This window comes from Saimiri boliviensis, chromosome X, assembly GCF_048565385.1.
Source record: "Saimiri boliviensis isolate mSaiBol1 chromosome X, mSaiBol1.pri, whole genome shotgun sequence".
Classification (NCBI taxonomy): domain Eukaryota; kingdom Metazoa; phylum Chordata; class Mammalia; order Primates; family Cebidae; genus Saimiri; species Saimiri boliviensis.
The window spans coordinates 115472226-115486644 of NC_133470.1; the positions used below are offsets into that span (position 1 = coordinate 115472226).

The following is a 14419-nucleotide window of genomic DNA, read 5'->3' on the forward strand; positions in this document are numbered from 1 at the left end:
TACCTTGGGACATTCTTTTTTGATTATACTCATTATTTGTTACACACTTTTTCTCACCTACAGCCCAAGAGTGTTCGCTGGATGATGACACCATTCTAATCCCAATTATAGTTGGTGCTGGTCTTTCAGGCTTGATTATCGTTATAGTGATTGCTTACCTAATTGGCAGAAGAAAAAGTTATGCTGGATATCAGACTCTGTAACACTAATCCATACGTGATCTCTGTTACAAAAGAAAAAAGCAAGTACAAGTTCAAACATGCAATACTGGTCAATTTAAGGTATATCTAGTTGCAGTCCAGCTCTTAGAATGGGTAGTATGGGGGATTTCAAACTTAAACAAAAAACTGTAAACTACAAATTAGTTGCCTGATTTTGGTTTCTCCAACCAAAGAATTAAAAACTGTTATTTCTACAGCAAAAGATGTACAAAATCACTGAATTATAGGTTCTATTTTACTGTCTTGAGTTAGTATTTCAGTGTTTTCATTTTAGACATTCAGACTAAAAATAGTTTAGAAAAAACAGTTTTTGAAAGATACGTTTTTCCCTGCATGTAGTCGAGTTGGAACAACATGTTCTACAGTGGATTTGTACTTGCTCCTTTTGCTTTTTTTTTTTTTTTTTTTTGGTGATTTTTTTTGCAGGTTAACTTAGCTAATTTGACATTGCTGCATATTCGACCTATGAGAGATATACTAGTAGATTGGAACAGGGGCTGGTATTATTAGGTTCTTAGCAATAAACGCTTTTCTAATGTTTTTTGAATACATTTGTATTTATGTAGCTGTAATGAAAAAAGATACAAAAGCCTCTTAAAATTTAGAATAGGTATTAATCTTATTGCTTAATTCTTTTTTAAAAAATTGGATATTTCAATATTTTAAATTGCAAGATACGAGACTATTCCAACTGGGCATTTCAATCCATTTTTTTAGGTGCTTTAGAGATAATTGCTTGCCAGTGCCAATAAATTGGGCTCTGCATGCAGTACTAAAATTATGCAGATTTCTCTTTAGTCTTCCAATATTTCTTGTTGGTAGTGATATATTTCATTCTTTTCTTTTTCTTAAGAAATGCCAGTATGTCCTAGAACCTAGATAACAAAGTGCACTTATGCTTATAAAATAACTTGCATCTAGGCCAAGCACGGTGAGGCTGAGACAGGCAAATCACTTGAGGCCAGGAGTTCGAGACCAGCCTGGCCAACATGGTGAAACCCCATCTCTACTAAAAATACAAAAAACTTAGCTGGGCGTGGTGGCAGGCACCTGTAGTCCCAGCTACTCGGGAGGCTGAGGCAGGAGAATCGCTTGAACCTGGGAGGTGGAGGTTGCAGCGACCCAAGATCACGTCATTGCACTCCAGCCTGGGCAACAAGAGCGAAACTCCGTTTCAAAAAAAAAAAAAAAACAAAAAAAACAAAAAAAAAAAAAACGTACTTCTAACTTAAAAATCTTGGTCTTCTCTTAATCCATTAAAAAGTTGTTCTTTGTTTCAGCTTGCATTGATTGCTACAACATTGCTAATTTGGCTTCACATTTAAATGCTTCTGTGCTAATCAAAACTTTCATTGTTATTATTCATTATGGTAGAATCAGTATTAATTCACGTAGTTCATGTTTAGTTTTGTGCTCTGAGAGATGCACCAATTGTCAAATTACCGTGCACCACCTAATGTTTATAGGAAAAAGCAAAATACATCAGCTTGATAGTTAACACATCAAATATTTCTTGCTGCTTTTAGGAGTTTTTTGGTGTGTGTTGCAATGTATGAGCAAATATTAAAATTGTTAATATACAGCCATATATGAAAGATTCCTTTGGGGGTTTTTTGGAGGGGTGGATTATGTGCCTCCCATTCACTAGAAAATGAGAAAATATCTGGGTTCCAAAATATTAATATTGAATGCATCAATACACACATACAGATGTATATATATGCACACATATATAGACAGTTGCATGCTAGCATGTGTATTTTTATAACAATATAACTGAGTTATATTGGAATTACAAATATTTTCTGTCAGTTAAATTTGCTTTGTTTAGCCTGAAAACCATTATGGCTCAAGATCAGATTCCTCACTAATCCCTCTCTTAGAGCTACAGCCAGCTGCATTACCAGCTTAAAACACTTCTTAAAGATTAAATATAGATATGATTTTTCAAAATTATTTTTTATTTAAACGTGTTTTAGTATAAAATTGTTAACCTTATAAGATGGATAATGCGTGTAAGAATGTAGGCCTTAACTATTTCACATGAGTCAAAACAAAGCAGCTTTAAAAAAAATAATTGGAAGCACAAGTGTGTGGCACTGACTGAATGCTGTTAATATTTCTAGAAGTTTCTACATTCAGATTATATGCCTGATTCATAGTAAAATACCTCTCTAATAAACACTGTTTTATAGAAAACCTGACTTCAGTGAATATTTTTGTATTTTACATGGGCCAGTTTATATAATGCTATTTACACTATTATTTTTTCCTATAGCTACATGTTCTTCATACCTTTTGTAGTTTTATTTGTTTTACTGGGTTCATACCTTAATGGTAACCCTCTTTGGTTTTCGGTGTTTTTCATGGGTTAGCATTTGTATAAAGAAACTGGCCCATGTAAATACGTTCCATGTTTTTCCCTCAAATGTTTAAACCACTAGTTGATGTATGGTATCTTTAGATATTTGCCTGTCTGTTTACTGAAAATTGCTTCTAAAACAATAAAGATTCTTTTATTTCTTAAGGCAATTTGCTCACATTTTTTCCCGTTGGTTAAAGTCAAGATTTTCTATGTTACATAATGGCAATTTCATTCAAAAGAAAAAACTTTAGAACTGTTTAGAAGTAGAACTAAATTATTTGCAAAATGCTCTGATGTTCCGTCTGTATATTACTATCTGGAAGAATGGTCCCATACATAAGCTTTGACTGATGGTAGGCAGGCTATAGAATAAAGATTCACCTGGGAAGTGTTTTATAAAAATAGATTCCAGGTTCCATCCCTAGAGGATTTAACATCGTGGGTCTAATGAAGAGATAGACAGAGAGAGAGAGAGAGAGAGAGAGAGAGAGAGAGAGAGAGAGAGAGTGTGTGTGTGTGTGTGTAAGCTCCCCTGCTGAACCTGATGCATAGCCAGTTAGGGAACCAGTGACCTAGAATATTTATTTCATGATAAAAGCTTTGGAGTATCTTTTTGTACACTGTTCTCAATTCCTAAGTTGAGGTTGACATTGAATATCTCTACATAATACACAGTAGCTTTCCATTGCAGCTTTCCATATTGAGCTATTGATTTGAACCCGTGTAGGATTGTGTGCTGTCTCTCTCTTACTTAGATCACCCTAAAATACTTGAGCCTTCCAATTTCCGTATACTGATAGTTTCCCAGTCACCTTACTATCTCACATAAGAAAACTTAGCAATGTAGCTGGTAACTTTTCACTGGATTACCCAGTTAAGCCATGTGAATGCCAGTCAGTCATCATGGCTCCAAACTCTGCAGTTAGCTACCATGTGTCTTTGGCCAAGTTGTTTCTAGTATCTTAGTTTCTTCATCCAGGGGGTGGGGGCTTTAAAATCCTGCTACTCATTTCTTTGAGTGATAGTTTGCATTTCAGAGGAATGCATCTTAGTATTTCACACTAGTATTTTAAAAAGAATCTGATAAGAAGCTACTTGTTACATATCAAGAACATACTATAAGTTCAGTGTAAGATGCAGTTTTTCAGGAAGAATTCTTATAAGACTCAGACATTTTTAAGATTATAGCATTTCATCTGTTTATTTAGGTAGATAATGTTAAATTGTCTTGGGCTCATCTTCCACCCATCTCCTTTTCTTTTACCCTGGTAGCTAACTTTCTCCATCAATAATGCCATTTCTTGTCTTTGAAGCTGGTATAGATATTCGTGAATGATACTGAGTAGCTTCCTGAATCTTTTCAGATGCATGTGATTTACTTAAAACAGTTTGATTATAGATATAAAATGTATATACCAAATAAGATGTCACCTAAGAATGTGATTCACCTAAGATGTCACCTAAGAATGTTGATTCTTTCAAAAAAAATGTTTTGACTCAATTTTTTTCTTTTTTTGAGATGGAGTCTCTCTCTGTTGCCCAGGCAGGAATGTAGTGGCATGTTCTTAGCTCACCACAACCTCCGCCTTCCAGGTTCAAGCAATTCTTGTGCCTCAGCTTCCCGAGTAGCTTGGATTACAGGCAAGCACCACCACGCCCAGCTAACTTTTGTATTTTTTTAGTAGAGATGGGGTTTTGCCATGTTGGCCAGGCTGGTCTTGAATTCCTGACCTCAAGTAATCCGCCTGCCTTGGCCTCCCAAAGTGCTGGGATTATAGATGTGAGCCGCTGTGCCCTGCCTTGGCCTCCCAAAGTAATGGGATTGTAGGCGTGAGTCGCCGTGCCTGTCCTCAGTTGGTTTTTAAGAGGAATTTTATTACTTTTTGTTGTAAATTTGTACCTCAGCTTTCCAGTTCTTTTGCTGAAAATTGTATTTGAAAAATACCTGAACTAGCAGAAAATTGAAGATTGACAGCATTTTTAATTTACATGAAACATCTCATTGAAATTTTAGTGGCGATGGAACTTTTTAATCTTTAAAAATCTTTATTGCTTCTGTGGCTATTAAATTCTTCTGCAAATACACTTTTCTTTTCCCCGGAAGCATTTTCAATACAGTGTTAAGTATACATTAGGCAAGTAGATCAGGTTAAAATGACTTATAGAGTGAGATTTTCTTTTCTTCAGAATGTGATCCCTTTAAAGTTACTGTTTTACCAAAATTTTTTTCCGTTACCTAAAGAATTTTTAAAGGTTGAATTCATAAAATCAATAATTACTATAAATTAATATTTCACATACTAATTGAGAGCATTTTAAGTAAGTGACAGTATCTAGAAAGATCTTTGTATTAGCGGAATTGCCTTTTTGAGCTACTCTGGGAATATTTGTCTTATATGAAAGCCTTATTGGCAGTATTTATGAAAGTCATTTCAGTACTAGGTCAGGTACCCAATTTGGGAAAGAGAGAACTATGAATCTGTTGCCAGAATAAGAAATTAATATACTAATGAATTTTTTAAAAACCAAATTATATTAAACCCAAGGCATATGCTTTATGGTACGTGTCATCTAATAGTTTATGGGCTAGGTGGTAATCTGGGAAATTGAAGGGGAAGTGCTAACTGGGGACTCTTAACACCGTCTATTCATAGGTTACATCTGGCAACCTCAGCTATCTGGATTCTTAACAGAACCAAGAAGCAAGTTAAAGAAATGATAATTGAACTGGCAGCCAAAGTCGATGTCAGAAAAGTTCATAAACTCCAGGGTTGCATTTTGTTCCTAGTTATTGCCCCAGAGGCTAGTGGGGCGGGGTAAGGGAGGGAAAGCTTGGTGCATTTCTTGAATGCAAGCACAATCAGAATTGCTGCGCAGCCTGTTTGTCCTATCTTTGACCCAGTTCTAAGAAGCTTAGTTATCTGATTTATCAGTCCCTGGTAGATTGCAAGCTAGGAGGAGAACTAGGGCAACAGGACAGGAAATGGGAAGTAGAAGTAGCGGTTAACATCCTTCCTGTAAGTGTATCCAACTGTACCCTTCCTTCCTTCTCTCCAGTCTCAGAGTAGGTTTTCTTTTCCTGATTAAACTGAGGCAAACAGTTATGTCAGCAGGGTCCGTTTATATATCTTTCCCCGTTACCAAGTGACCCCAGATTGTTATGTATTGAGTTCTTATGTCTTATGCTTCTGAAATCTCATTTCTCTTACCTTGTAGGAGACCATGTACCATTCAGCATCTTCCAGCTCTCAATTGCTAATGGCTCTTTCCCTCATCCTATTTAAGTTCTTCTAACCTGAAGCTGTCCTTTCTTGTCCCTGTGTCCCCCTTCTAATTACCTCCCTTTTGTCCTCTCTTAATCATTCTAAACTTCTCAAAATGAGTATTGTATTTGTTACCCTGCCCAAGTTCTTGATGTCCTAACCAGTCACTTCCCATTTCCTCTTAAAGCTGCAGCAGTTTTACTCGTATCTCCCACCCTTCATACTGCTAGAGCCAGTGAACATGTTTCAAAGCTCTCTAATATTATTTGCTATCTTCCCACCCGAAATGAAGCTCTCCTTCCCTGGCTTCTCTGTTTCCATTTTCTACCTCCCCTTTTACTTCTTTTTCCTACTCCATTGTCTATCCTACAGGTATTGGTGTTCTCAAGGGTTTTGTCTCTGGTCCTCTTTTTTTCTGCTTCCCCTTACTGAGAAGTGTTCTTGCTTATGTTTTAACTACTACTTAGGTTCATACAGCCACTTGGTTAGGACATAGACTTTTTTTTTTTTTTTTTTTTTTTTTGAGATGGGTCCTTGGTATGTTGCCCAGGCTGGTCTTAAACTCCTGGGTTCAAACAATTCTCCCATCTTGGTTTCCCAGGTAGCTAGGACTACATGTGTAAACCATTGTCCTCAACTAAGGACACAGGTATCTTAAACTCACATATCCAAAACTGAGCATCTCTCTCTTCCACATATCCTTTCACCCCGTGCCCTATAGAACTACAAAAAACTGAAATACATTTATTCTTCCTCTTCTGTTTTCTGTTACGATGAATGGCACCAGCATCTACATAATCGGTCAAACGTGGAATCAGAAACCATTCTATTACCTCCTACTCCTATACCCCGTACATCCATTTGGTCAGTTTTGCCTTCTAATTTGATCTCCAGTCTACGCGTTCTGCTTTTCTTCTGCACTTCATTAATCCAGCTCAGAACAATATTATTGGTTACCTGAACTCTAGTGATAGAGACACCTCCTACCTTACTACTTCCATCTGCCGTAACTTCTGAAATGAAATCCTGCTTAGTACCCTGCTGCTAAATCTTTTTTTTCATCGGGATAAGGCCAAACTACCTAAGGGCATATAGTACCTTTGTGATCTGGCTCCCTGTACACTTTTTCTGCCTTCTGTCCTGCCAAGAATACTTTTTGATCCATTGTTCTAGCTATACCAGCCTGTTTGCATTTCCCTTGAAGTGCTGTGTCTTTTTACTCTCCATATTTTTGTCTTTGCTATTTCTTATACCTGAAATGCCCTTCCCCCATTACTTGCATCATTAATTCCTACTCATCCTTAAAATCTCAGCTCAAGCATCACCTTTCCGCAGTTTGTCTTATGTCATAAGGCTGAGCTTGAGTGTACCTCTGAAATTTTAACATGGCACCTTGTGTTGCCTGCTCCTACCACAACACATTTTGAAATTATAACCACTGATTTTTCTTGTCTGACTCTTCACACTAGACTCAGCATCTTGAGGCAAACAATTATGTCATCAGGTCCCGCTTATATCTCTTTTCCCATTAGTAAATGACCCCAGATTGTTAGGTATTGAGTCCTTATCTCTGCTTTGTATAGTTGTTCATTCAGTGAGTTAATACTCAACGATCGGCAGTATTTGAAGCACTATGCTCCTTTCACACCGTAACAGTTTGCCTCTGAAAGCTCATGGCCTGATCATCGAGGAAAGGCTCATTATATTTGTTCACTATGTTCTGTTTAAGAAATCTGAAAAGTATGTGACCATGTTATATATTTTTTTCATCCCAGATGACTGCATTTTGGCTTGGTACTTAAAAGTGTATGATTTGATTATTTGGAAAATCACTTTTGTGGAACATCTCATTTGCTGATAATGAATGCCAGTGACTTGCCTTGGTATAAAAAAACAAAATATGCTTGTCAGGAAGTGCTGTCATTTTACTCAAAAATTCACAGATTTGAAAGTTTGTCATTGTTTCTGTTCTCAATTGTCCTTTCTCCACATCTAGCTCAAGACTGCAGTGCAGATGACGACAACTTCCTTGTGCCCATAGCAGTGGGAGCAGCCTTGGCAGGAGTACTTATTCTAGTGTTGCTGGCTTATTTTATTGGTCTCAAGCGCCATCATGCTGGATATGAGCAATTTTAGAATCTGCAAGCTGATTGATAATATAAAAATACATGCAAATAACCAGGTTTTCTTACCTTTCAGTTGGAACACTTTGCTTCTAAAATTTGATTTGTTGAAACTTTAATTCTTTTATCAATCCCAGCATTTTGAGATCAGTGTTTGTTAATGAAACCTGTTCCCTTTGATCAGCTTAAAATCCAAAGTGTAATATTTACTAGTCCTGGACACAAACTTCTTCAAAAGAACATTGATGTGCAATGTTTTAAAGTCTGTCTTAAGAAGCCTTGGCCAAATTTTGATCCCAACCTTGAAGTATGCCTTGAACTTACATGGCTATTATAAAAATAAAATATGTAGTTGTGTCTTAATAGAATTAATAAATATCATTTCACTACTGGTGTTCCGTTTCAATGTATAAGGTCTATCATGATTTAAACTCATCACTGTGCCTTTGCATAAAGTTCATTAAATAAATATTGATGTAGTATAAATGCCCATCAGATATGCTTAAACTTGGTTTTCAGTTGAATGAAGTAGGGAATGTCCTCAGGACCATCAGCATTTTAAAGGTTATGTGACTTTTGCTGATTTCTCTGAGTTCAAGTTAAGGATGAAGTTGGTACCTCAGGTTTGTGATTTTTCCCTAGGGATGACACAGACCTGAGAGGCTCCAACAGAACTTAAACGGGCTTCAGAATTAGAGTTTTTAAGAGAATTGTTTGTTTTTCAGCAATATAGACTGAAAAGATTCAAGCTTATTTAACCACTTGCTTTTTTGTTTTTGTTTTGTTCTTCTTTGGATGCCTGATTAGTACTGAAAGATAGAAATATTCTATGAACTAATTAGGACAGATTGTGTTGTGTTTCTCTACCTCATCTTGTTGATCTCTGGAGCATTAAAATCTATTTAGTGTTGTCATCAGAGTGGTACTTATGAAATGTAAGCTAACAGCAATCTCAGAAGGGAGGCAGTGAAGCATAGCAACTAGACTCTTGTTTCTTCAAGATGGCCCCAGTGGGGCAGTGCATAGATGGGGGTATAAAGAGAAGCTGTTGGCATTAAAATGAGCTCGACAATCAGCCCTTGTTGAAGCATATTCCATGGTATAAGAGTAGCACAGATACGAAAAATAGATAAAAAAGAAAGATTAACAGATGAGAAGACTTCTGGGTTGAAGTATTATTAACGCATTGTAAGTATATATTGGCATGATCAGAGTTTCTTTAACTTTCTGATTAACAATGCAGTGTATCTTGTTGCCCAGCTGTTAGTCTCTGAGAGCTTTCAGTAAAATACAGTAAGTTCTTTCAACATAGGCTAATGTAGTTACTGAAATGAATGTTATATACTCAGAACCATAGCAACATTTTTATGAATGGCAAAAGTAAAAGAGAAGGAAAAGTTAAAATTAGAGAAAAAATACAAGTTATTGCTCAGTCATAAATCACACCAGATAACACATTTTGTTAATTTCATTAGCTATTACTGGAAAGGACCTTAAAGATTATTTACTCTGACCCCATAATTTTACGGAAAGGGGAGTGAAATCCATTGAGGTTCCATATCAAGTGGGCAATGAAACTATTATTAGCATTTTGATAAATATTGCCACCAATGAAATCTAGTCACTCAACAGTAAAACAGAAATCTGGTTTACACTTGAAATTATGAGACCAGAATTGGGCACTTTGGGCTTCTGTACTATGTTTTAAGTTTTGTTCTTTGTTTTTTGTTTTTTTTTTTTATACTGATATTGGCTTTTTCAATAGTAATATACCAAAGCACTCCTATTTTGATGTCTGTTTGCTACTTCAAAACCTAATCCTCCTCAGATGGGATCATGAGCATAAGAGGAAAAGAGAAAAGAGAATGAACACTTGCTGACCTCCTGATGTGTATCAGTTGCTTTCAAAATATAATTGTATTTAATCCTCAAATACCTTATAGGTATTATTATCCCCCTCTTGTAGATGAGGAAAGTGAGACCCAGTTTAAATAACTTGCCCAGGGTCCTTTGGCAAGTACTTGAAGGAGTCAAGTTTGGTTTTTGTTGTTGTTGTTGTTTTTTTTTTTTTTTTTTGAGACAGAGTTTCGCTCTTGTTACCCAGGCTGGAGTGCAATGGTGCGATCTCGGCTCACCGCAACCTCCGCCTCCTGGGTTCAGGCAATTCTCCTGCCTCAGCCTCCTGAGTAGCTGGGATTACAGGCACACGCCACCATGCCCAGCTGATTATTTGTATTTTTAGTAGAGACAGGGTTTCACCATGTTGACCAGGATGGTCTCGATCTCTTGACCTTGTGATCCACCCGCCTCGGCCTCCCAAAGTGCTGGGATTACAGGCGTGAGCCACCGTGCCCGGCCAGGAGTCAAGATTTAAACTCAGTTCTGTCTGAATCCAGAACTCAAAATCTACATTGCACATGTTGCTTTCCTGGTGGTTCAGTGGAATGGACTGCAATGTGTTAGATTCTGGTGTTATTCTTCCAGGCCACTGCTCAGCTAAAAATAATTGTATATAATCTGATAGCTGATAGCTGCCTAATGCCTGTGCAATATATATATATTAACACACACACACACACATAGTGCATTCTCGATCCTGTCTTTTTTTAACTTAAATTCTATTACTTATACAGAATTCATATGTATACTTTAATTAAAGGTGTGGCAAAAGAGAAAGAGTAGGGAAATACACAAGCAGTGGTTTTAAGTGTAGATGATGGCTCTTTTCCCCAGTGTTATTAGACAATCAGACCTAAAGTCTTCCCATATTAGGCAAGCACAGTTATCTGTTTTGGACCCTTTCCCATTCTTCCCTTACCTTCTGCTTTTTGTACTGAGGAATTTCATGTGATTTTTGGCACAGTATGAGTTATCGAGCAAATAAGAAAATAGAGGTAATGCTATAAAAGACTAAGCTATGTACGCTTTCAAAATGCTTGTTTCTTGCATGCTTTTTCCTACTTAATTGCATTCTTTACTAATTTCCTTTCCTTGCTGTCTGTTCTTTTCTAACAGCTGAAGAATGTTCTGCTGACTCTGACCTCAACTTTCTTATTCCTGTTGCAGTGGGTGTGGCCTTGGGCTTCCTTATAATTGTTGTCTTTATCTCTTATATGATTGGAAGAAGGAAAAGTCGTACTGGTTATCAGTCTGTGTAATCAATTAAATCTAACGCTTTTTTTTTTTTTTTTTTTTTTTTTGCAATTAGAAGTTACTTTTCCATTGGCTAAAAGCCAGGACCGGCTGTGCAATAGATTGTTTAAGATATGCAGACTAACTTCAGTGGCTTGCTAGCTGACTTGGGCATGAGTACACTTATTTAAGGCAAAATATATTAGGACCATTTTTTTTCTGTTTTTTTTTTCTTCCTTTGTTAAAGTATAATTAAAAGAACAATTGCGACTTACAATTTTTTAAGTAAATAATGATTTTAAGCCCTGGATCCAATTATGAAATCATTTTTACTGATGTGTAATGTTATGTTACAGTTACTTATATTTTACTACTTTGATGTTACTTGCAATATCAAAGTTGTTAGAGAATTTAACTTGCTTCAGGAAAAACATTTAAGAACATAATAAATTCATTTTCATTGGTGCCAGACATGAAACTCGGTTCATGATAAGCCTTCCTTTCCCCACCTCCTGATTAGCATTATTTAAATCCATGTTTTTCTGTTAAGAAAGAAATGGCTTCATGTTATATTTAATAGCAAAAAGTCTGGCTGTTAGTAACTACTATATTTTAACAAGGAGATTTCTTTTTCTTTTTTTGTTTTTTTTTGTTCTGGAGTTTGGAATATAGTGATTATCTCAGACTTGACATTTACACTGAAGGATGAAGTAAGACCTTCAGCTTTTTAAAAAACATGTTGATTTGGAACACCTATATGGGTTATGGTTTATTAAGTTGTGATTTAGAAAGTTTTTTCCCCTCAGAGCCTTAACTTATTGAGAAGGTTCATTTACCCTACACTGAAAACAAAAATTCTATATACTTTGTGTGCCTCCTGCACTCTCCAATTCCTACATGGATATACTCTAGCTGATATTTTTCATATACTGATTTCTTTTTTCTCTCAGCAACAAGTGCTTACTCTAGAGGCTAGTGGACCCTGATGTGTCATCAATCAGATGGCTGCCTAGCCAAAGCTAGACCAAGACTATCCTGTAAATTTGTTGATCTTGATGTAGACTTATATCCGTGTAGGGAACTCTGATGGCTCTGGCTTCTGAAGTAAGGTACTAGAGACCGCTCATCCCAGTGTCTGCTTGACTGGTTCCGCTGTTGAATGGCCCTTTGATTTGGAAACACAGTGTTGAAGTTGTCTAGGGTCCAAATGGCTGCTCCGTACATCTATCATTAGTGTAAGTCAGATGTTTATTTTATCAAGCTATTTTATCTCTACATTTAACTAAAAACATAAGTTCCCAAAGATCTGCCTTCACTTCAGATTTTTTTTTTTTTTTTTGGATTGAAAAAGTTAAACCTGAACCTTAACTAAAGTGAGTTGGTTATTAAATCCAAGGATTAAGTCCCAATCTACCTCTCAGCACAATGCAGATGCTCACCACTGTATTGCTGCCATTAACTCATGCCAGAACTCTTTGCCAATAACTGGAATTACAAAATTTTGTTAAAGAAAATTTATCAAAATCTTCCTTTACTGTCTTGTCTATATGTACATCTCAAAAACATATATTCCAAACTGGAGTAGAAAGTTAGATTGCTCAATTACAACTCCTCTAGCACTCTGTAGCTCTGACATGCAGATTCACACTCTCTATTTGCTAAGTACATAAAGAATGTTTTCTTTTAACACGTTCTCTTTTGAGAACCACTGCTTGTTTGTTATAAAAGCATTTGGTTAAAATGATGGCACCATAAAGAACAGTGGCTTCATTTCAATACATATTTTTAAGATGATTGTCTGAAAGCCAGATTAATTAAATCAGCTTGTGACCTTGCTAAGCATATACATTGGAAATTCAGATACATTCAAAATTATGGGTTCATTTCCAAGCATTCTACATTTTGGGTATGAGACTAATATCACTAATTGCTCAATAGTTATCATGGCTCTATCTTAATTAATTAGAAAATATGTATGTTTAATTCTTTGAGAATTAAAATACAGAATATTAACAGAGGGTTAAAAACTGCTTCAACTCCAATAAGATACAGAAAGCTCAAAATCTATGAGCTGAGTGATCAATTAGCTTTGCTTGCTGAGTTCATTTTTATGTCAGCACAACAGTGGGTCAGACAGTATGACTTTGAACTCGTGAATGTAAAGAATTGTTTTTCACCTGAGCTTCTTTGGAAGAACTGATGCTTGCTGCTAACTAAAGTTTTGGATGTATCAATTTAGAGAACTAATTAATACCTGCAAAATAAAACATACTGTGGTACTCCTGTTTGATCTAGTATGTGTGATTTTAGATTGATGGATTAAAAAATAATAAAGATCATACATTCCATGCCACTATGGATAACCTCATTTTTATTCCATATGCTCAGCCTTAAGAGCTTATAGTTATTTGTGTAATCGGAGTTCCTTAAATTCTAGTCTCTTGGATTGTCAACAGGAATCATATCTCATAGGTCTGCAACATAACCAAGTCCTGTCATTGGGAAGGCACTAGTACAGAACCTTTTTAGTACGGACACCTCAAACAGGGGGGCCTACATAGTCATGGAAATTACAAGGAATAATCGAAAACAAAATATGGAAATCTATCAAATGTAAGAACATCTTAACAAATGTACTTTCAGCATATGTCTGTCGCATTGATGAAGTATACTCATTGTTGGAGTTTATTTCATTCTGGGTTAGATATACATCAGGGATATGGTGTGGTATGGGGAGGAGCTATCCATTTTCTGAAATTTTTAAAAAATTCCTTAAAATCCAGTCTAATGCTCAATTTTTATATAATTGGATAAAATGACAACACATACATAAACATGCTCCTTTGTACATAAGAGGTATTTTTGGTGGGAGAAGGAATCAGACGTTGGCTCCCTCCATAGTTCCAGAACAATAGGGTTTCATTTCCTGAAAAACATTTAATAGCTTTTAATTAAGTCAAAAAATGGCCTTCATAACTCTGCTATCTCAGGCGGCCTCTGAAAGAAGCACTTTAAGATGACTGATACCAGGAAGAGTCCTTCGATATATGTTGCTGTGAGGGTTACCATGTATCTAAAAAGTCAACTTGGAGGGTCATCTTTGTAAGTTCAATGTGTATACTTTTTGAATGCCAGAACTGCCTTTAGAATTCTGATGGAATGTTTTTTCTTTCCTTTGTTTTTACTGTCTGCATGTATTTTGATAGCAGTGTAAGTTTGAGTCCCTTTAATTTCAAGAGGTAGCATAATGAACAGGAGAAATCTTGCCATACAATGCATCGTTAGTAGGAAAAAGCTGTAATTTTATTGAGCAGT

General features: G+C 36.1%; 1 protein-coding gene across 3 annotated transcripts in view; it reads left to right on the plus strand.

The window, feature by feature from the left end:
- LAMP2 (lysosomal associated membrane protein 2) overlaps positions 1 to 13457 on the plus strand; it is a 46206-nt gene extending 32749 nt beyond the window's left edge. Inside the window, exon 9 of one of the 3 annotated variants that reach the window (XM_074391911.1) lies at positions 10988 to 13457. In XM_074391911.1, the coding sequence (XP_074248012.1) occupies positions 10988 to 11130 (143 nt within the window). In that variant the 3' untranslated portion in view covers positions 11131 to 13457. Of the gene's footprint in view, positions 1 to 57; positions 2749 to 7845; positions 8386 to 10987 lie in introns of those variants that run through there. The other 2 variants (XM_003931089.4, XM_074391912.1) reach the window with 2 other exon arrangements.
- Positions 13458 to 14419: the final 962 nt, after the last annotated feature.